This window comes from Trachypithecus francoisi, unplaced genomic scaffold, assembly GCF_009764315.1.
Source record: "Trachypithecus francoisi isolate TF-2019V2 unplaced genomic scaffold, Tfra_2.0 Lachesis_group0, whole genome shotgun sequence".
Classification (NCBI taxonomy): Eukaryota; Metazoa; Chordata; class Mammalia; order Primates; family Cercopithecidae; genus Trachypithecus; species Trachypithecus francoisi.
In genome coordinates this window covers 150,482,733-150,507,672 of record NW_022681453.1, presented here as the reverse complement: position 1 = coordinate 150,507,672, position 24,940 = coordinate 150,482,733, and the positions used below count along the sequence as shown (strand labels likewise).

At 36.3% G+C, this 24,940-nt stretch overlaps 1 protein-coding gene across 1 annotated transcript in view; it reads right to left on the bottom strand.

The window, feature by feature from the left end:
- The window catches only part of SLC9A9 (solute carrier family 9 member A9), a 608,786-nt gene that overhangs the window by 236,288 nt on the left and 347,558 nt on the right, over window positions 1–24,940 (bottom strand). The window contains exons 10-11 of the mRNA XM_033212402.1: window positions 6,588–6,701; window positions 4,907–5,018 (exon numbers count right to left, since the gene is read on the bottom strand). Of these exons, the coding sequence (XP_033068293.1) occupies window positions 4,907–5,018; window positions 6,588–6,701 (226 nt within the window). The remainder of the gene's footprint in view (window positions 1–4,906; window positions 5,019–6,587; window positions 6,702–24,940) is intronic.

The window sequence follows — 24,940 nt, the reverse complement described above, 5'->3', positions numbered from 1 at the left end:
CTAGATAATACCATTCAAGACATAGGCATGGGTAAGGACTTCATGTCTAAAACACCAAAAGCAATGGCAACAAAAGCCAAAATTGACAAATGGGATCTAATTAAACTAAAGAGCTTCTGCACAGCAAAAGAAACTATCATCAGAGTGAACAGGCAACCTACTGAATGGGAGAAAATTTTTGGAATCTACTCATCTGACAAAGGGCTAAGATCCAGAACCTGTAAAGAACTCAATCAAATTTCCAAGAAAAAAACAAACAACCCCATCAAAAAGTGGGCAAAGGATATGAACAAACATTTCACAAAAGAAGACATTCATACAGCCAACAGACACATGAAAAAATGCTCATCATCACTCGCCATCAGAGAAATGCAAATCAAAACCACAATGAGATACCATCTCACACCAGTTAGAATGGCAATCATTAAAAAATTAGGAAACAACAGGTGCTGGAGAGGATGTGGAGAAATAGGAACAGTTTTACACTGTTGGTGGGATTGTAAACTAGTTCAACCATTATGGAAAACAGTGTGGTGATTCCTCAAGTATCTAGAACTAGAAATACCATCTGACCCAGCCATCCCATTACTGGGGATATACCCAAAGGATTATAAGTCATGCTGCTGTAAAAACACCTGCACACGTATGTTTATTGCGGCACTATTCACAATAGCAAAGACTTGGAATCATCCCAAATGTCCATCAGTGACAGACTGGATTAAGAAAATGTGGCACATATACACCATGGAATACTATGCAGCCATAAAAAAGGATGAGTGTGTGTCCTTTGTAGGGACATGGATGCAGCTGGAAACCATCATTCTCAGCAAACTCTTGCAAGAACAGAAAACCAAATACTGCATGTTCTCACTCATAGGTGGGAAATGAACAATGAGATCACCTGGACACAGGAAGGGGAGCATTACACACCGGGTCCTATTGTGGGGAGGGAGTTGGGGGGAGGGATAGCATTAGGAGATACACCTAATGTAAATGATGAGTTAATGGGTGCAGCACACCAACATGGCACATGTATATATATGTAACAAACCTGCACGTTGTGTACATGTACCCTAGAACTTAAAATATAATAATAATAAAAAAAAGAAAATACACAAATGGCTAGTAAGCTCATGAAAAAAATGCTTAGCATCACTATTAATGAAGGAAATACAAATCAAAAGAACAATGAGCTGTTACATCACACCCATTAGGATGACTACCATAAGCAAAAAAAAAAAAAAGAAAAAAGAAAAACAAAAAACCAAAAAAACAGAAAATAATTTTTGGCCAGAATGTACAGAAATAAGAACATTTGGGCACTGTTGGTAGAAATACAAAATGGTAAAGTTACGTTAAAACACAGTATGGCAGCTTCTCAAAACATTCAAAATAGAATTACTATATGATCCAGCAATTCTACTTCTGGGTATATATTGAAAAGAATTCACAGCCAGGTTTTGAAGAGGTGTCTGTGTACCCATGTTTACAGCAGCATTGTTCACAACAGCTACTATGTGGAAGGAACCCAAATGTCCATTGATAGACGAATAGATAAATAAAATATGATATATACACGCAATGAATATTATTCAGCCTTTTTAAAAGGGAGGAAATTTTATAATATGCCATAATATGGATGACCCTTGAGGATGTCATGCTAAGTGAAATAAACCAATCACAAAAAGACAAATACTATATGACTCCACTTATATGAGGATCCTAAAGAAATCAAAATCATAGAGACAGAAGGAATGGTGGCTGCCAGGAACTGGGAGGAGGGGGAATGAACTGTTTAATGTGTATAGAGTTTCAGTTTTACATCATGAAAAGAATCATGGAGGTAGACAGTGGTGATGGTTGCACATTTTGAATGTATTTAATAACACTGAACTGTATTCTTAAAATGGTTATGATGGGAAATTTTATGTTATGTGTATTTTACCACAATAAAAAAAATGAAAAAAAAGAGAGCATAATGGCTATCCTATCTCGCTGTGGCTATGAGTTTCAAAGCAGTGCCAATGAAAGTGCTTAGGAAGGTATAAAGTGACTTTTGAGCATGGCATCAATGATTCCATTACATATATATGTAACATTACTATCTCTTCATTTGAAAGCTAAGAAGACAGCTTTTTAGTGCAAAATCCAATGTTATTTCTACCATGTAAAAGAGTACTATCAATTTTAGCTTTTAATAAAACTGACATTAGAAATATAAAGAAGAAACTCAATCTCTTTGATGTTCAGATTCATTTCAATGTGAGAAGTGTACAAAACAAAAATCCAATCAAATACATAAAAGAAGTGAACCTTGGCCCAAGATGGTTGTGCCCTTGGGTTCAAGCTGCTAAGTTCTAACTAACAGTGCCAATGCCAGCAGGTGATATGGATGCTCAATATGGAAGGCAATGGGTGGCATTCTCTGGACATCAGAGTCATATGTAGGTAGCTGTCCTGAAAATTTGGCATGTTGTCTTTTTAATGATGGGAACTGGCTGATTGGCATTCTCCGAATTAAACTAATAATTACAACCCCATTAATATGATAGGTTTATTGTTTTTCTCCCAGAAGGTAAGGATACTTCAGAACAGGGCCAGAGAGTAATATTTTAGGTGTTTTTTTTTTTTTTTTTTTGAGACGGAGTCTTGCTGTGTCACCAGGCTGGAGTGCAGTGGCGCGATCTCGGCTCACTGCAAGCTCTGCCTCCGGGGTTCACGCCATTCTCCCACCTCAGCCTCGGAGTTGCTGGGACTACAGGCGCCCGCCACCACGCCTGGCTAGTTTTTTTTTTTTTTTTTTTTTGTATTTTTAGTAGAGACGGGGTTTCACCATGTTAGCCAGGATGGTCTTGATCTCCTGACCTCGTGATCCACCCGCCTCGGCCTCCCAAAGTGCTGGGATTACAGGCTTGAGCCACCGCGCCCGGCCTATTTTAGGTTTTATGAACCACATGATTACATATGGTTCACAACTCTGCCACTGTATTGCAAAAACAGCCATAGACAATAAGTAAACAAATGGATTGGGCTGAGTTCCAACTTAATAATATTAACAAAACAGCCATGGACCAGATTTGATTCAAGAGCCATAGTTTGCTGACTCCTGGCTTTAGAATATCATAAAGATAATAAATTCTGGACCTTCTCAGCCCCTGGCTGTATACATCATATAATTGGCCTCTATGAGGTTTTAATGCAGCTACAATCCTACGGTTAAACAAACTTAGAAGGTGCCAAAGCCTGGAGAAACCACCAAGCCAGGTGGCCATTTGGGCAGACAATTCACAACCTAACATGATTATCTAAGGCCTTACATTTTTCTCAAAGCATTGTTTGTCAAATAAAGCAATGTTTAAAATGTAATACTGAAGCTTTGAAAATAAACTGCTGTTCTCCAGAGTAAAGTTACTGATGTTTTGATGAGAAAGAAGGAAAAGTGCTTTCCAATTCCCAGAAATGTTTTGAAAAAATGCAACCCAATGCTGGCTTCCCATTTACGAGTGCTCAAGTTTACCTTTTGCTTTCTCATAATAAAAGTCAACTCATTGCCAAAGTTTATTACTGTTCTAATTCAAAAATAACCTACGACTCTAACTTCTCACCTTCCTCATGACTCTCTCTCTCTTACCCTAACATGTCTAGAAATGTAAGGAAGTACTGTCAGAGGCCTTCAATAGGGCAAATTTAATGTTGTATCTCCATTTGTCCATATTTGAATCGATGACTCACTCTCAGCTTGGGAGCTGCCCCTTTAACCATATGGACCAGTCTAGAATGGCACTGAAGGCGAAACAAGCCTTTTACTGCTCTCAGGAATGTGGATTTTGAGACACTTGGTTGGGTTTAGGTGGAATCTCACAGACATGGGTTCAAGAATACTTTTGTTCTTGGCCAAGTTTCATAACCTTTTTGAGATCCTGAACCTCAGTTTCTTCATCTACAAAATGTGTTAATATTTGCTTCACAGGATTAATTAAAAAATAGTGAGTGACAAATGGCAAATGCTAATAAATGTTCATTTCTCTCACTTTCTGTGTATGCCCCTATGTACCCTAAATTGTATTTGTTCATGCTGACAGCAGGTTTGATTGTAAACTCTCATGTATCCCCAATAACTGCCTCTGAGTACACTGTAAGTGTACAGCTACATAGGAATCATGTAAGGATCTCTGCAAAAGGTCTTTGAACAGGGAAAGACTGAGGGTAGGAAAATTAATTGACTAAAGATAAACCATAATCCCCAGAGTTTTTCAAGGTCAGAAAATTCATTTGGTTTATTTTCTTTTGGAAAGGAGCCTTGAGGTATGGTTTAAGCAATTAGAACACAAATGTCTTGAGAACAGAGACCTTGTCAGTTTCATCAATCAGTGCTCAGAACGCATCTCAGGCACCTGGTGAGTGCTCAATTAATATCTGTTTTCTCAACTAACAACTGAGCATACTTAGGTCTGATTTGCTTTTGTATTAACCATGAGGAGTTTCTGGAGCTTTGCATAAAGAAGGAGCAGGGTTTTTATGGAGAAGGAACATTGAATAAGAGTGGCACCATTTACAAACTATTTACCCCGAGCATGCAATTTATGAAATTATAATTCAAATTCCCCAGTATGAAAAGTTGATCTGAAATGGGTCAGAGGAAAGCCTAATGTCCACTTCAGGCCAATTTCCGACCAGATATGGTACCTTGAAGCCATACCAACAAGATTCCCTCTAACTTCATTTCCCACGTGGAAAGAGAAATCCTGCTGCTGCTCAGCACTTACAAAGAATCAGCATAGTGTTAGGTACAGTGGGGTAAAGAGAAGTTGTTTCCCAAAAAGGGTTTAAATTTCCTCATGGTTTTTCATGTTCTGTAAAAGTGTGAGAGAACCAGCAGCACTAACACACAACGTAGTTCACATACCTGAAAACATCATCATGTGCTGAAAGTTCCAGGGGATCTTCTGTTTTCGGCCTAGATTCAGGAGGAAGGAGAGGGGATATATGTTGCAGGCTCTGGCAACAAAAATTGCTAGCTGTAGATAAGCACAGGGAACCATTGAGGAAAATGTTGCTGCAATGATGGTTTGAATCCTTGAGCTTAAATATTATATCCTTAAGCTTCTCTACATTATGACCCAAAAACCAGAAATAAACATGTCAATTCACATTTGTCCAGCTTGCTTTCAAAATTTATATTTCAATGTCGTTATTCCCAGAAATAATAGAGAATTCTGTCTTTCTTTGATACTGGCTTTAAATTTGTTAGCCCAATACCATTTCAATCACTGTAAATTTTCTAATCACATTTATATTGCTGATGACTGACTATCCTCAATTCTGCTGTAAAATGTGAGGCAGAGACCATTCAGATGCTGTAGCATTATCTTCCCAAATGGCACTTTAGAAAGGATAAATGTGCTTCTGTTCATGTTTACCATCTTCCTTCTTATCAGTTTATATTCCCTATATCTAGCAAGCTTTGCATACCTTTTTCTTTTGGTGAATTAATTTTGAGAGGAATTACCTGTCTAATTACCTAATACAACTAACTGTTGCTTTATGTGGCAATTTACTAAAATCAAAGTTTTATAAGTAAAAGTCTTTGAAAATATTGGTGCTCTTCACCTTTCCCTTTTTGTTGTCTTTGACTCCTTCCCCGATGGGCTATTCTAGTTTGTCCTCAATGGGACGGAGTTATTTGGGAAGAGGTAACTTCCTTTTAAAATCCAGGTTTGGGATGAAACCTGGGTTCAGCTGAATGCTCAATGAAAAGAGACTAAGAAGCAAATGCAGATGTGTAATTGGAACACAGTTTATAGAGAGGAATTGCCTCTCCTGGCTGTTAGGATTATCTGTGATCCAAGGTGGCCTCAGCCCATCTTCCAAGTGGGAAGAAGGACAACAGTTGCTAACTGTCTTTGGGGACATTCCTAATGGCTCAACATCCTTTTGGATAGATATCCATTCCCACTGGAAATACCTCCTGTCCCAGGCCTAGAGCTAGGAAAAACTCCTGCATTAAAAGTGAGGTCTAGATTTTATCTGTCTTCATAGGAAAGGAAGGGTGCCATCTTATTCAAATGAACCTACATTTGAACAATGCTTATGATGTTGAAAGCACATGCATCATGCTCATTTCATTTGATCATCTGTCCTATTTTTGAAGTCCTCATTGGAAAAGAGATTTCATCATCTTGCAATGAAAACATTTCCAAAGCTGAATAATCCTGGATGCTTCCTGATATACTCTAATGCAGATTAAGTCTGTTTCTCTATAAAGAATACACTTACATAATTTTTATGTAAGTGATTCGTAATTATAGTTAAACATATTTTGACTTGAAAAATATCTTTTCCTTTAATTTCCCCCTTTATTTCCATAGTTCTTTCCAAAGATCTTATCCTGAACCATAATTATTTAATGGAGGTCCTAATTTCTTAGGATGCTTTTCTCCCCTAACTAGAAATCATATATCTGCCTTGTGTCTGAACCTTGCAGTGGAATTTAGGAAACTGCTTTAACGATTTAACAGAATAATCAGTAAAAGTAAGTCATTTGTTGTTTTCTCTAATCACCCCATGTTCTGTATTTCAAAGGATACAAAGGCTCCAAGTATAAAAAAAGCATTAAAGATATGATTCTGGAATGTGAACAGTGCCAGGCCCATGTAACAGAAGATGACGTTCTCTGCCAAAAAGTTCATAAATTCAAACAACTGAAACAAAACATAAACAAAAAACCATTAATTATAACTCAGGTTTGAGTGCACTTACTTTCTTATAACTGTATTTGACAACTGGCTGGGTCTCCTTTATCTGGAAGTCCACCCCTTTGGCCTTGTGCTTAGCCTCTGAAGGAGGATGGAGGCCCTGGCTCATGACCCAGCGACAGATGCCACAGCCACATCAGCATCCCATTCTTTCCAACTGTAAGGCTGCCAGAGATACCCCCGGATAATATTAACCAGCGATCCTTCCATGGGACAATTCATACTAAGGTGACAAAATAGTCCCTGTTAAAGAAACTGAAGCTAAGTGATTTGCTGAAGGTGTACTGTAGTAAATGACACAAAGATTGTTTACTCTCTGTGAATGTTACCCAGTAGATCCACTTGACTTCCCAGGCACTGAACAACTTTTTGTTTTTAAGCTTAAACTAAATTACCCTTCTCAGGCAGGCAGGAGGGACAAAGTTGGAAAACTTAGAAACCTGAAATAAGGATGAATGTCAGTTACATTTTAACATTAGAGTGATCAGTATATTTCAAACCCTAGACAATGAGACTCATTAAATTGACTGATGTAGGTATATCCATTAAATGTCTACAATTTCTAGCTGCTAAAAAGAAAATGATTAATCCCAGGGATCGGTTTTTGCAGCAAGAACACAATAGATACATCAAATTCAGTCAGAAGAACAGAGTAATAACATGCTATGATGAGGGATGTTCCCAAGAGTTATTCTTAGACCATTAACTAAACAATTTAAGTTGAACATGAAAAACATTCTCCAACTTTCAGATTAAAAGTAAAATGGAAATGTGTCCAGGGGCTACAACAAAGACAGATTTGGAAAAGACTTTATTTTATGTTCCAGACTTCTCATTTGGAAGTTTCTGAGACTTCATTCCTGGACCTACATAAATCACCATGTTAGGTAAATATCTCTGGAGGCATTTCTCTTGACTTTTTAAGGACTCATTAGTTTTTCGTGTAATGTATTTACAGCCCCACAAATAATGCCCAATACTGTTCACTGACAGTTGACAGAAAGAAAAGTAGAATCTTGTCAGAAACATTATTTAAAACCAGTAATAGAAAAAAGGATTAAAAAAAAAAAAAACCGGCCTTTTGGTACAAGACAGATTTTTCTGCAGGGGCAGCCATCATCAATTATCCTGAGTGCTTGCTTTACATTCCAGGCTGGCTCATGGAAACAAACTCTGTCACCAAAATAACCACAGAAAATTTGAAAACATCAGGAAAAATGTAGGAGATAGGGAATATTTCTCTGCCTCATTATATCTTTACTTTTTCAAAAAGTGAGATTTGGCTATTGTCTTAATTTCCTCAGGCTGGTGAAATGAAATACCATAAATTGAATGGCTTAAACAACAGAAATTTATTTCTCACAATTCTGGAGGCTGGGAAATCCAAAATCAAGGTGCCAGCTGATTTGGTGCTGATACGAGTCCTCTTCCTGGTTTGTAAAAGGCCATCTACTTGCTATGTCCTCACACCGAGGAGAGAGAGATCATCACTTTTGTGTTTCTTCTAATAAGGGCACTAATTCAATTTCTAAGGGTTCTATTATCATCATCTAACTCCCCCACAAGGGCCTCACCTCCAAATATCATCACAATGGGGATTAGAGCTTCAACATATGAATTTTTAGAGAACAAAAACATTCTGTCCTTAGTATTTAGTTTTTTAATATCAATAAACAAATATCAAGGTTAAATTTGTAGCGCCTCTCTTTCTTTTGTCCCCATCCCAACTGTATTTTACCCTAGAGTGAACACTTTGCCACCTGGACTCTATTCAGTCTCTCTTTAATGGCCTTACCCCAATTTCCGCCTGGGGAGCCCACTTCATTCCCTACTCTCAGCCCATGTGTTCATGCCTCCCTAGCTCAAATATGGAGCATATAATTTAGGACTAAACCACTCAAATTGGTGCATTTCTTTAGGCAGCATGTTTGACTCAGAAATGAGTGTGACATGTTTGGGCCCCCAAAAATTCCACTTTAATTCAACAAATTTAATGCAGGGAATGCTGAGACAAAGGCCCCCACCTTTTCACAGGGTGAGATATCAGAAAGATGCTTGCCAGGAAGCTGCTGGCAGCCATCTTGGAATTACAGAGGAAATGACTGCTTGAAAGAGAAGCCAGTTCCTGATAACAGTGTTTAATCTTCTGTATTCCATCTCTCCCAAAACAAAATTTACCCTTGGATTTTTGCATTGAAGAGATCATAAAATCACTTTTTGATTTGAAGTGCGGTTCTATCATCACTCTTTTACAATCCTGTTTTAGTTAAATGAACAAAACAAAACACTTTTTCACTCCAGACAGATTATAAACAAAAGGGCGTGGGGTCAAATTTTTGTCTCTTTTCAGATAATAAGAAAGTCTGTTACCTTTGTCCCCCCTCACCTCCACCATCCAATTTAAATCTATGCATCATCTTAAAGAAAGAAGTATATAGGAAAAGTCATTTTGTTTTGATTTTTTTCTATTTGTTATTGAGATGTGATGGGAATCTTTGCTCAACATTTTACATGGAGGCCTATAATTTTAAATATTTGTTCTAGTGATTTGCTTCCTTTGAATAACTAGGATTTTAACTTGATTTACTCACTCAACTTATTGATATCTAAAACTTCCCAGCATTACAAGTAACTGTGTACATACACATAGTACAAAAGTTTTGTTTTGCATTGAGGTCCATTTTTGAACCTGCTCTTTGTTCCTGTTGTTATCTATTCTGCTGTCAATACTGCACTCTTTTAAATTAATGTGGATCCATAATACATGATAATATTTCATAGTCTAAACTGTTCTCACACCCCACATTATTCAGAATTTTCCTGGTTATTTTTGCATGTTTAAAGAAATGTTGCAGCCTGGCCAACATGCTGAAACACCATCTCTACTAAAAATACAAAAATTAGTCAGGGATGGTGCTGTGTGCCTGTGGTTCCAGCTACTCTGGAGGTTGAGTCAGGAGAACAACTTGAACCCGGGAGGTGGGTGCTGCAGTGAGCCGAGATCACACCACTGCACTCCAGCCTGGGCAACAGAGTGAGACTCTGTCTCAAAAAAATAAATAAGAAAGAATGAAAGAAAGAGAGAAGGAAAGAAAAAAAGAAATGTGTTTCTTGATGTTTAATCACCCAGGAAAATGCATACATCATATGTTTATAATTTAAGATTAAAAAATATTACCAGCATCCCAGAATCACTCTTCTCTCTCACAATATCTCTTTCCACGATTTAACTACTATTAGCACCTCTACCGCCACAAATTAGCTTTTCTTGTTTTTCAATTTTATATGAATGGAATTGGATAATACATACCCTTGCATTTGTCATCTTTGACTCAGCAATATGTTTGTGAGATTCTTCATGTTGTATTTAGTTCATTTAATATTAATGTATCACAATGTACTTATTCATACTACTACTAATAGACACTTGGGTATTTTCTAGTTTGGGGCTATGATAAATTTTGCTGCTAAAAATACACGTTTGCCTTTCTGCAGAATTGTTGGGACATAGTGCCATGCAGTTTCCCAAAGTGGTGGTATCAATTTGCACTCCAATCGGCAATTCTAGTAGCTTTACATCTTGCCAACACATTTTACTGATGTTTTCTGAAATGACACTTTTGCCTCTTGATATTGTCACTTGAACTTAGGAATCAACTTTTCAATTTCCGCAAAACTTACCTATTGGCATTTTAGTTGGAATTGTATTAATTTATAGATAAATTCAGATAAAATGTACTTCTTTTTAATATTGAAGCTTTGGATCCATGAACATCATATATCTTTATAATTATTTTGGCTTTCTTAAATTTTCGTATAAGGATTTTTCACATCTTTGTTTAGATTTATTCCTAGATATTTGATGTTTCTTGTTATTATTGTAAATAGTACCTTTTTCAAAGTTCCTTTTCTAATGTTCATTGCTAGATTCACATATACAATTGATTTTTAAAATTGACCTAGTATTCAGGGCCTTATTAAATGTAGTTAATAATTCTCATAGTTTATTGGTAGTTTCTTTTTGATTTCCATAGTCATGTTGCTTTCAAATAAGGATAGGTTTTTTTCCTTTCCAGTCATCATACATTTTGCATCTTTTTGTTTGTTTCATTACACTTGTTAGGACCTCCAGCACAGTGCAAAATACAAGTGAGATATGGGCATCTTTGTCTTTTTCCCAGTCTCAAAATGAACATTTTCAATATTTCGTATCAAATTTATAGAAATTCTAAACAGGCTAAAGAAGTTCCCTTTTGTTCTTAGTCTATCAGAAATAGACCCTAAAAAGGTGTTGGTTTTCATAAAATGTTTTTCCTTTACCTATTAAGATGATCATATAGTATTTGTTTTTTCACTTTTAAAATGCTGTTAATTACATTAATTGATTTTCAAATGCTAAAGCAATCTTGCATTCCTGCAATAAATCTTACTTGGTCATTATATATTAACCTTTTTTATATACCACTGGATTTAATTTGCTAAGATTGTGCTTAGGATTTTTGTGTCGTATATTTTATACAGTTTTATCAGGTTGTATTGTTAAAGTTACTTAGGTATCACAAAACAGGTTCCTGTTCTCTTCCTTAAATGTTTAGAAAAATTCTGGGCTTGGAGTTTTCTTTGTAGGAAGATTTTTAATTACAGATACAAATATTTTAATAAATATGGGTTTAGTCAAATATTCTATTTACTTTTGGATCAGTTTTAGAAAGTTACATTTTTCAAAGAATTTGTTATTCCATCTACATTTTCGTATTTATTGGCATACAATTGTTTTTAATATCCTCAATATTTGTTTCTGTAGTTATATCTTTCCCCATGTTATTAGGAAATTGTGTTACTTTTTTTTATTCTGGATGAATCTTGTAAGGTAAGTTATTCATTTTGTGAGTGTTTGCAAGAAGCAACTTCGGCTTTGTCGATTTTTCTGTATGGTCCCCTCTCTTCCCATTTTATTAATTTCTCTCTTTATTATTTCCTGCCTTCAACATAGCTTAGTTTAACCTGTTTTTATTTAGCACCTTGGTCCTTCAAGTCCTGGATGTCATGGCTGCTCATAGCAGACACCTGCTTTTCTGTGTATGACACAGCTTTTCTAGTTGCTTTCTGAAAGAGAGCTGTCCTGACATCTGCAGTCTTTCCTAGCTAGCTCTTCTTGTATGTATATTTTTCCAGGTGAAAACCAATTTTTGTCAGTCCTTCCTACCTCCCAACCATTTTATGGTATTTTATTTTATGGTATTTGTAATATTATGGTATATATAAGATACCATAAATACCATAAATTTATAAAATATCAAAAATACCATAAATACCACAATTTATGGTATTTATAAAATATAAATGCAATAAGATTTGAATTTTATTGTACCACAATAAAAATGTATATCAATTTAGAACAAAATAGGAGTTTTATAATATAGTTGGGAAAAAAGATAGATTGTTTGGAAAGATTTACAGTAAAAGTTGACTACTTTGGGTAAAAATAACCAGAAACCAAAGATGGATTCTAGCTCACTCCTTATACTCAAATGAGAGAAAATAATCAATTTAAAGGAGAAAACAAAACCTACTTATGAATTATTCAATAAGTCATCAGTAATTTTGTACATACGTTTTCAATCAAGAAATTTTATAAGAATTGTTTGTAGTATAAAAACCTGGAAACCAATATCCATAATATAAGATATAGTTAAATAAATTATAGTATAATACATTCATATAACAGCCTGTATTTTAGGGAGTTCTATATGAACTAGTATAGAAAGATATCTGAGATCTATTGTTAAATAATAAGGATAAATCTAGCTGAGTATTAACATGTACATATCCATGTAACTTTCACTCACTTTATGGACATCTGCATAATTTTAGTTATAATGAGGATAATTTTAATTATGCAGATGCCCATAGAGTGAAAGTTATATAAAATGTCTTAGATAAAATTCCTGACATGAGTTGTTCTCTGACGAAGGGTATACGTTAATTTTTCTTTTTAAGCATACTAAAAATCTGCCTTTCAGAAAGAATGAACCAATTTGCATCTCTACAAATTGGTGGAGAGGGTGCCCTTTTCCCCATACTCTTGCCAAAGTATTTTTTATCAGTTTTTAAAAACCTTTGACAATATGATAGAATAACTTATTTTAAATTGTAGATGGTTGTTGGCATTTTAAAAAAGGCTTCTTTCATAGCAATGCGACAGTCCTGATTAGCACTCCTTTGTGTATTTATATCATATAACAACATTTCTTTGAATGAACGGGCTTCATAATAATTTCCTTCTTGGGGCATTTAATGAGAATTTGTGGGCAAATTCAATTTTGTTTCATATGCCAAAATCTCCTGAAGACATGTTTCAAAGGGAGAATCTATACAGCAAGGCCAGCTGACAGAACCAATTTGACCATTAGGACTTTATTGCCTGAGTCTGGCCCGAAGGAGTAGGCGATCACTGAGGGAATAAACTTATTGGTCAATTTTGGATAAAATTTTAAAAAATGAAAAAATTCTTCCACCCCAAAGCCAATAATAATCATCACAATAACAACACATTTCAAACTAGTCAATTCAGTGTTCAATACAAATAACTTCAAATCTACTTCCTCCCCACTCAGGGTCAGTAAAAAATAACTTGACTCAACTTTTTATTTATCCAGTACAGTAAACATTTATCTTGTTTCCATTACTTCACAGTTTGTGAGCATTTGGAGAGGACCCAAGTTAAAACTAATCTTTGCTTAGCAGGGCTTTTTTTCAAGGGGCAGGGGGGAAGCAAGTTAATAGTGCAAACAAGACTGGGGAAATGTTTAAACTGCCTAAGAGGACAATCTGTGTTTAAAAACTCTGAAAGTTCATGGTAATCATTCATATGTTAATTAAGTGACACAATCTAGTTAGCAAACCATGTTCTCTGAAGACTTATTGGATACTATGCTTTTTAGTCAGTTACTGTATTTACTAGAAAGTAAAAGAAAAAGTCGTATCTATTTTATAAAATACGTTTATCACTAATTCTCATTGACCTTTTTCTTCTATCCACACAAAAAATGTAATTTTACCATATCATTATGATTCATAGAGAAATATTACAGCAGTTCAATATACCTAGCTAATACTAATTAAATTCACATGAATTCCTCAACGTAGCTTTTATGAGGCTCGACACAACCTACTGACTTTCATCTACTTGTCCATGAAATGCACTGAAATTCATTGTAACTGAGATGTTAAAGAATCTCAAAACTGCAATGAAAATTAAATGAAATGGTTATTTTCTTTAGAATTGTATCTCAGAATTAATCTTGGCTTGTATTTTCATTTTACTTATAAAATTTGTCTTTATTCCTAACTGGGACCTTTCTATACAGAATAGCTCAGACTTCATTTTTATATACTATTAAGTATGTCTATAGTTATTTTGAACAAAGCTGGTATATAGGTGAATAATTTTTATTCCTGCGTTGGGGAATTTGCAAATAAACTTTACAATAAATGCTATTGAAATGATAAACTTTTGCTCCTAGGATTTCATTTAATTAATATTTTCGCTGAGTATGGGGACTCTATTGATGGTGCAGGTCAAAGTGGGGCTTTCTAGGCTCCTCTCATTCTTCACCCATTCACAGTGGCATGGAAACTATGTCTAGAAGGGGAGATTCTCAGTGTGGTTGGGGATACTAAGTGGGGCAGGGACTGCACAGCAGCTGAGGGCCTCTCTTTAACTCTCATGTTCTCACTGGGGCTGGTGGTCTAGGAGGCCATGTGGACTATAAGGCCTACCACCCTGTTGCTGTAAGCAAATTCATGGTCATATCAGGAAATGAGCTTGACAAAGTGGTCATTGAGAGCAATGCCAGTCCCGGCATCAAAAGTGGAGGAATGAATGCCACCATTAAAGTCAGAGGAGACAACCTGGTGCTCAGGATGCTCAGGATGCCCTTGAGGGGGCCCTCCAAAGCCTGCTTCATCACCTTTCTGATGTCATCATATTTGGCAGGTCTCTCCAGATGGCAGGTCAGGTCTGTGACTGATGTTGGCAGTGGGAACATGGGAGGGATATGCCAACGAGCTTCCTGGTTCAGCTCAGGGATGACCTTGCCCATGCCTTGGCAGTGCCAGGATATGCAGGGATGATGTTCTGGAGAGTCCTGCAGTCATCACACCATGGTCTCCCAGAGGGGCCACCTACGGTCTTCCAGGTGGCATTGATGGCATGGACATGGTCATGAGTCCTTCTGTGATGCTAAAATTGTCATGGATGGCCTTGACTGGGAGGCTAAGCAGTTGGTGGCACAGAAAGCATTGCTGATGACTGTGAAGTTGTTTTTGCACTTCTCATGATTTACGTCCATCATGAACATGGGGGCATCAGAGGAGGGGGCAGAGATGATAACTTTTTTGACTCCCTTGTCTAAGTGAGCCCCAGCCTTCTCCATGGTAGTTAATATACTGGTGAACTCCACAACATAATCAGTGCTAGCATCGCCCCCATTTGATTGGGGTAGGATCTCGCTCCTGGAAGATGTTTATGGGATTTCCAGTGACGACAAGCTTTCTGTTCTCAGCCTTGATGGTACTGTGGAACTTGCCATAGGTGGAATCATACTGAAACATGTAGCCCATGTAGTTGAGGTCAATGAGGGGGGTTGTTGATGGCGGCAATATCCACTTTGCTAGAATTAAAAGCAGCACTGGTGACCAGGTGCCCAATACAGCCAAATCCATTTACTCCGGCCTTCACCTTCACTGTGGTGTCTCAGGGATGTGGCTGGGGCTGCATGAGAAGATGTGGCTGTCTATTGAATGGAAGGAGAAGAGAGCTACTCCTCGGATTTTAATTTTCACTCAGTTCCAAGTACTCAGGAAATGTGTTTGAGGTGAAACCAATAATTCCCATGGGCTATAGAGGTGGCATAGGAGATGAATTATAATAAAGACCTTTACCATCAGAACATAAGGATTCTGAAGATTTTTTTGCCTATGAAGGTCACGGTTCCCAAATGAGGCTTCCTCTCTAAAGTTGAAGATTTACAGTTACATATAGGTAAAGTGCAATCTTTGGAGATCCTTCTACATCTAAAGCATTATAGTAATATCAATATTTCTGCTTCTAAAATAGTAACAATACTAATGAAATTTCTATTTTTTAGGACCTAAATTGTACTAAGAAATGTATTAAAAGGTTTTACATACTTTAACAATTTTTAAAAACCTTCATGTTATAAAGTCAACAAAACCCAGGAACTGGTAATAATATTCCCACTTTACCATTGGGAAAACTACATTCAAAGGCATTAATGCATTTGCATTAATTACACAGTAAAGGGAAGAGGTCAGTTGTCCTGAGTTTTGTCCAAGGTTCACACCATTTCTGCCAGATTAGGCAGCCTCCCCATTGTATAAGATTCAGGCTCTCAAGTGGCAAGATGTTTGAATATTTGTAACACTTTCAAGTTTGCAAGGCATATTTTCATACATACATCTTGTTTGATCATCGGAACAAGTCAGGGGTTGGCAGGGAAGATATCAGTGACTCTGACCATATTTTTCCCAGGTTAAAAAAAAAAACTTAAAAGGTAAATTTCTTTGTACCCAATTAGTGGAAGCAACAGGGTGTGGCTTGAGGCAGGGGATACTTATCCTCTCCCAAATATCTATCACCACTCACCCATCCAAGCCAATCCCTCCTACACTCATTCTCTCTCCCTGCCCCACAAAGGCAAAACCAAAGCTCTTGCCATGTATTTGAAGTTTTAAGACAAATCCCTTTCCAAATAACCCTCTTTTCAACCCAATTTCTTCTTCAGAGAAGTTCTGTGTTTTGCTCTGTGCCCTACAGTAACATGATAATGATTATATATAGCTTTATATATGCACATAAATTATACCTATAGATTATGTATATGCCTAGAGTAAGACAAATGTCATCCAGTTTGGCAGGCTGGGCTCCAAATCCAACATCAGATTCTTCAAGTTGTTTAGGACTATCCAGTCCCTATAGTAGAGGAGATGTACCACTTAAGTGTTCAGAGAGCTGCTCTTTATCATATATTTCTTTGTTTGAGAATTTTGGGGTTCCCTATGCATTCCTGCTTGCTACCCAGCCCTCTCCCATCTCTTGTATTTACTTGTCTTCTTTTATACTTAATCTTGCTTTTTAAAAACATGAGAATTTCAAAAGCACAGCCTATAAAAACACAACAAAACACATTTTAGGAAGATGAATAGGCATCATTAAGTAAGTAAAGTTAATATAGGAAATAAATGTAGTTACAGCTACAAGGAATTGAGCTTCATTAAATTGAATAAATACTGAACAAACACTGTAGCGAGATTTCCTTGAAACCCTCAAGCTTATAACTTAAGGGGAAGGCCATTTTCTCTGAAATTACTTAATTACTTTAGCCAGTAAATACTGATAACAGTATTCGTATTTCTGGAAGTGTTCCACTTTTGACTCTTTCCTTTAAAAATTTTTTTTGCTATTAAAGTAAAAGTCATTACAGGATTTTGTAAGGTTGCATTTAAGTTAATATACCGTTAAGAATAGCTTCTCATGTTTGCACCTTCACAGAGTACTTATCATGATACTACTCAGAGATATTGGTCATGAAATAAGATAGGCCTTCGATCCATTTTGATGAATTTAAACACAGGTACACGTATGCACACAGAGTTTAAACCATAAGACTTCAAGAATAGAATTACTTTGTAATGTATATAGTCCAAACATCCATCCAAATGCTTGATTGCTCCTAGATGCTTGTTGAGGGGCTACTCAACCTGGAACTGAACATTGCCAAAGTCAGAAACCTCACTACTTCCTAAGGAAGTGAATGGCATTTTTGGACCTATATAACTGTTAGAAATCCTTCCTTATGTTCAGCTAAAATTTGGCTATTACTTTTAACCGCTTCTCCTATTTCTTTGGTTTACAGAAAATAAGTCACATAGGGTATCATTTTATTTTATATTGCTTGGCTCTAACAGCAGAGAGAGGATTTTTATCAGAATAGTTGCAGCAGTAGGCAATTCCACAGTTTAGGCAGCAACAGCCACTTTTCATTCAACAGTCTTATTAGTCGTGAAAGTAAATATTTTGCTGCTGGTAGTTTGTGGCTGACATATGAGGTCCTGAGTCTAGAATATCTGCAAAGGCTGGGGGACTCTTTTGGAGAACACTTATTTGAATGTAATGCTGGTTACATTCAAATAAGGGTCCTGCAAAAAAATTTTCTCAGTAAATCTAATGGTACCGGTCTTTTGAAAAAATAAAAGTTGTAGAATAACACAATTAGTTTCTCTGTAGTTTTGCCAATAAATACTAACTAAAGAAAATTGCCTAGTTGAAACAATATATTTTCTGTGCAGAAATTAAAATTGTGTCTTTAAAAAAAATCCCTTAATGAATAAGCCAAGAAAAACATTGATATTAATATTAGGTGCTGATATGGAAAATTCACACATTATCACAGTTTTCAAAGGTTAACAGTCCCTTTTCTTTAACTTTTAAAATTTAGCTATTCCTGACCTCCTTCCTTATTCATCTTTTGCGTATTATCTTAAGATTTTATTTTTTAGAGCAATTTTAGGTTCATAGCAAAATTGAGAGGAAGGTGCAGAGATACCCCATATACCTCCTACCCCAACACATGTATAGCCTCTCTCATTATTAATATCCCTCATTAGAGTTGTGCATTTGTTACAGTTAATGAATCTATGTTGAAGCATCATTATCAGCCAAAGCCCATAGTTTGCATAAATGTTCACTCTAGATGTTAAACATTACTTGTGTATCTTTTTGTCTTTGTAATTAGCCTATGCTAAACTCTTAGGTGGGAGTATGAATAATACATGTCTTAGTTCTGGCTTCTATAATAAATATACCACAGACTGGGTGGCTTAAACAATAAACACCCATTTATCACAGTTCTGGAGGCTGAGTAGTCCAACATTAAGGTGGCTACAGATCTGGTGTTGAGAGCTCATTTCCTAGTTTGCAGATGGCTCTTTGGTTGTATCTTCATATGCTGGAGAGCAGAGAGAATGAGCAAGCAAGCTCTCACGTCTCTTCTAATAATGGCATGAATCCCACTAGTGAGGGCTCCACTGTCATGACCTAATTACCTCCCAAAGGCCCCAACTCCAAATACCATTAAGTTGGGGGTTAAGTTTCAACATGGGGGATACAAACATGCAGTCCATAGCAACACATGAAAAAAGGGAAGATTTCTAATTATGATTTTTTAAGGTGTCTGAATTGAATACCAAAATCCTAGCCATTGCCAGTCAGATGAGTAACAATTGTTTAAGACATGACTGAGGAACTCCACTCCATCCACTATGAGAACCATGTGCTCTTTCTAAATTAACATCTACCGCTGGAAACAGAATATTAAGTCTCAGATATCTTGAGATGTGTTTGATCTCTTCATGCCAACCCAATCCCTTGATAAAAGTATTGCAAACTAAAATACGCAGGATTGAGAACATTATTCAGTGATGTTTCATAATCAGCCATGTCACAGTGGAATGCGTTAGATCATCAGGACAAGCACAAAACACTAGAATCAAACCAGTATTCATTCAAGCAGGCTTTGTCACCACCAGTGCTGCACCTGTCTGAAATAACAGTTTCATAACCAGCTCGAAGATTTCAAGAGCTTACTTGTTTTATATTATGTTATTCCCAATAAACATTTTCATTTGTGTTAGTGTATGTTATATTGATATTCCTTCGAAAAACTTTCTGAATTTGGTAGTTTTATATATTCTACTGTAATGGTACAACAGTAGTCAGAACTTCTCAGAAAAATTTCTTTACCACGTATCCCCCATCTCCAATTTATGAGGAAAAAGAATAAGAGGACTAATTAAACTGATTTACTATTTAACCTGACCAAATTCATTGCTCAACTTTTCCTTTTGCTTTTGGGTCATCTTTTGGGTAAGATATAAAAGTAAATATTTCACAATTTAGAAGGTGAAGAGGCACAGATGCTTTCCTTGTGCATTGCAGTAAGATTTAATAAGTGGACATAGCACTCAACTTTATACTATATGTAAAAAGTGATATTAAAACTCTTAATTTTTTTTCTACAGGTGGTTATAAATTTGCTTGATTTAACTAACAAAGAAAATAAAAAGCTACAACAAATGGTTAAAAATCGTTGTCATTAGGCAGATGACTTTGAATTCAATTTCTGATCTATGGCAGAGTGGGCTACGGAAAGGCATGCAACAGAAAGCTTGAAGCTTAGAGTAGAATATTGATTCTTCCAGGACATAATAAGAAATTGGAGAGTGTAAAAGAGGCTTTATAAATCAGAGAGATCAATGAAAATGAAAGACAAAAAATATGTGACATTTGGATAATGTCATTCAATTGGAGAATAGGCTATCAGATAATTTTTATAAAGGCATGGTTATAAATAAATCAATAGCTGATGAAAATTATATTTGCTTGACTTGTTCCTTTGTAATGGATAGTTAAAATACAGTGACTGTAGATTGTCAGTGTTTATATTAAACTCCAGAAAATTCTTATTTTACACCGATTAAGTTTTTTTGAGTTTTCTTTTGATGAGATTTATAAAGCTGCCTTCTGTAAAACCTCTGTATTGAAGCTACTGCACACCCTTGACAATATAGGCAAAATGTCAAAAATTATAAATTATTACAGTGTAAGAGTGTATTTCTCTTTGTTTCCAAGGAAGAAAGTTATATTTCATATAAAGACCATGCATGCATAAAACAGCTCTGAAAGAGAGCTTTAACTCTGACTTGTTTCTGTGGTTTAGGGTCAATTTTGTTTTTGTTCCAATCTATTTAGGTCCTTCAAAGTCACCCTACAAAGATCCCTGGGAAAGTGCTCTTGTATATGTGTATTTATGATGATTTTCAAAAATTAGTTTATTTCCAAAAAATTGTATACATATATATGGAGAAAGACTGTACTATAGATATGTGCTAGAAGCTCTTAGCTTCCACTCTCTAGATTAATCCTGTATTTGTTCTGTAAAACATGCTGTCTAATGTCCTCTAAACACTAAATGCTGATGGTTAGTAAGTTGCGCTCCAGTGTGCCCAGGTAACTTCTGCTTCCACCACATGAATTTTATGCTTAACAAGAACCATGCTTGTTCCAAAATTTGTTTATGTCTACTTTAAATTGATATTTGTAATCGCATAATTTGTATAGATTAAATGTGAATATGAAAGAAAGTTTATGTTTTTCAAAAAACTAAGTTAAATATGCAGAAAAACTAGATAAAATTAAATTGCTTAGAAAATATTACTAAATGAGTAGTGAGCAGGACAATTGTAAAATGTTGCAAAAATATACATCCAAATACAGATGGATTCTTATATTTGCCAATGTCTTTAATCTCAAAACTAAAGCAACAGAAAAACTAGAAATTCTGGTTGATATATTTGTGGTGTACTTTGTGAAAGAAAGACAACTAAGAACTGTAATATTCAAAGAAAAAACACTGTCTTTGTTAAAAGATTGGAAAATGAATATATAATTTATAAGTGAAAATTAAATACCTATTTGTGTCATTTTATGGAATGATTCTTTGCTTTAGCTGACTTTTCCATTAAGTGGTTGGTTCCGATTCTGTGTTGGATAAAAGTACCTAGGCTTTGAGTGCCTATTATTTCTCTATTTCGATTTCTGAAAAAAACTGAATTCATCCAGTTCTTATTATGTCTTCTTGTACCTGCTTCATATTACTAACATTCTCCTTTATCTGTTTAAGGATACTAATTATGTCTATTTTAAATTCTTGGTCCATATGTTCCAGTAATCTTGCTTCATGTTTATATTCTATGTTCAGCTTTTGGTCTGTTTTCTACTGGTTGTATGCATTGAGCATCTTGCTGTTTTGCCCTGTGAGTCACATTTTCCTGGGGTCAAACTTGTTACGCAAGGTGTATGAGGAAAGGCCCATATACACACTGGACTATCCCCTCAGTAATTTTCAGAAGGAAAAGGGTAAGCTCCAGGGTGGAGAAAATCTTTAGCACAACCAAATTTTTGACCATCAATGTCTGTCTGTTCACTTCTCCAAGAAATTCCTGTCAGGAATTTGCCCTTAAATCTTTAGAATGAAGCAACACTGAAAAGACACGATTTCTTCAAGTCCTCCATCTTCCATTAGCCCAGAGAATTTGGGGGTGCAGAAGATCGAGAAAAGAATGCCCACGGGCGATTCTCGCACTTTCATCAAGTTGTTTAGCCCCTGACACCACAATGGATGCCTTGGTCTGGTGCACTGGGGGTTGGTGAATGATCACCCCAAAACAATGAGGTAAAGAGGGGAAGGAAGAAGTTAAAATCTTTGCCTGAACCTCTCTTCCTACTTCTGTTTCTGGCTACTGTCCAAGCTGTGGCCATGCTTTCTCTTGCCCCCACCACCTTTAAGACAACCTTGGCCTTTCCAGGTGTTCTCGTAGTTAATTATTACTTCTTCAGCTCCCAGTTTCCTCTCAATTATGCAATCCCTCCAGGTTTAATTGGGGAGGAAGGAGCCAGCAGCTGAAGCTATTTGCTATCTCGTCAGCACTGATTTGTGTACTCTTTTTCGAAGTTGGAATTGCTGATTGAGAATGATAAATGGTATTGAGGTGTTCTCTACAGGGAAATATGCTGAGTTTAATTTGAGTGAAATTAGAGCCCACGTAGGAGTACTAAGCCAAGGCTCAGTGGCCTACGAGGCAGACCACTTGTGCAGTATTAACTCGACAATGTATTACCCCAGCAATACTGGAAGACCTCGTCTGGGCATAACTGGGGGTATGATGTAGTCTATGGCCTAAGCCCTCAGCCTCTCTGTGAAGTGGCACACTCTCCTTTCCTTGGATGAAGAAATCATTCATTTCAGATTTCTTGGGACTGACCTATTTTCAGACACTTTGCTCTTTTATCTGCATCTATACACAATTGTCTTTCCACCATTTGTTCTATATTTGGTCTAGAAAAAAATAGTCATTCTACCCAAAGACATATCATTTCTTATATGCCTTATGCTTGAGATGCTGAATACCCTGGAATTTCACCTTTTGGTAAATCAAACTGAACACTCCAAACAAAAAGGGTAAAGTCACAAAACAGGCAATTTCTTAAACAACATCTGTGGATAGCCCAAAAACTAGTCTGTGAGCTCAGCAAGAACACCAACCATATTTGTTGTGTTTGTCACTAACCTCAACTCCCAGCAGAAAACTTAGCATATCATAATGCTCCATAAATATCTGCTGAATGAATAAAATTAATAAAAGGCAACTCTCAGGAATCACTTGGTGGCACTGAAAGTTTGTATAATTGTCCTGCATGGAGATTAGGAATATGTAATAAAACTTTATAGAATCTAAAACCTTGAAGTGAGCAATTACACTTACTAGAATTTATCCTAAGGAAATAATATAACAAGTAGACATAGATTTACATTTAGGATGTTAACTACTTAAAATGAAAAGGGTGGAAAACCACCAAAACATATATCAAAAAGAGAATACATAAACTACAGGCATACTACAGGAGATATTGTGGGTTTGGTTCCAGACCACTGCAATAAAGCAAATAGAGCAATAAAATGAGTCACACACACTTTTTGGTTTCACAGTGTATATAAAAGTTATGTTTATACTGTAGTCTATTAAGTGTACATAACATTATGTCTAAAAAACAATGTACATGGCTGGGCACGGTGGCTCACGCCTGTAATCCCAGCACTTTGAGAGGCCAAGGTGGGTGGATCACGAGGTCAAGAGTTCAAGACCAGCCTGACCAAGATGGTGAAACCCCATCTCTACTAAAAATACAAAAATTAGCTGGGTGGGGTGGTGGGCGTCTGTAATCCCAGCTACTCAGAAGACTGAGACAGAGAATTGCTTGAACCTGGGAGGCAGAGGTTGCAGTGAGCCAAGATTGTGCCACTGTACTCCAGCATGGGTGACAGAGTGAGACTCTGTCTCAAAAAACAAACAAAACAAAAGAAATGTACATGTCTTTATTAAAAATGCTTTATTACTAAAAAATGTTAACAATCACCTGAGCCTTCAGTGAATCATAATCTTTTTCCCAGTGGAGGGTCTTACCCAGATGTTAATGGCTGCCAACTGATAATGCTGGTGGTTGCTGAAGGCTGGGGTGACTTTGGCAACTTCTAAAAATAAGGCAACAATGAAGTTCGCTAAATTGAATGACTCTTCCTTTCATGAAAGATTTTTCTGTAGCATGTGATGCTGTTTGATAGAATTTTACCCACAATATAACTTCTTTCCAAATTGGAGTCAATCCTCTCAAATTCTGCGGCTGCTTTATCAACCATGTTTATGTGATATTCTAAATCTTTTGTTGTCATTTCAACAATGTTCACAGCATCTTTACGATGGATTTTCTTGAAAATCCATCTCAAGAAACCACTTTTGTTGTTCATGCATAGGAAACAACTCCTCATCTGTTCAGGTTTTATCATGAGATTGCAGCAATTCAGGCTCTCATTTTAATTCTAGTTCTCTTGCTATTCCTACCACATTTGGAGTTACTCCCCCCACTGAAGTCTTGTACTCCTCAAAATCATCCATGAGGGTTGGAATCAACTTCTTCCAAACTCCTGTTAATGTTGATATTTTGACCTCCTTTCATAAATCACAAATGTTCTTAATAGCATTTAGAATGGTGAATCCTATCCAGAATATTTTAGATATACTTGCTCAGATCCATCAGAGGAATCACTTTCCACGGCAGCTATAGCCTTGCAAAATGTATTTCTTAAATAAGAAAGTCAAAATTACTCCTTGATCCATGGGCTGCAAAATGGATATTTGTTAGCAGGCATGAAAACAACATTCACCTCCTCGCACATACCTATCAGAGCTCTTGGGTGACCAGGTGCATTGTCAATGAGCAGCAATATTTTGAAAGGAACATTTTTTTTTTTTTTCTTTTCCTGAGCAGTAGATCTCAATGGCAAGGTTTCTTCAAAGAAACCATGCTGTAAACAAATGTGCTGTCATCCAGGCTTTGTTGGTCTAGAGCACAGGCAGAGTAGATTTAGTATAATTCTTAAGGGCTCTAGGATTTTCACAATAGCAAATGAGCATTGTCTTCAACTTAAGTAATCAGCTACATTAATCCCTAACAAGAAGGTCAACCTGTCTTTTGAAACTTTCGA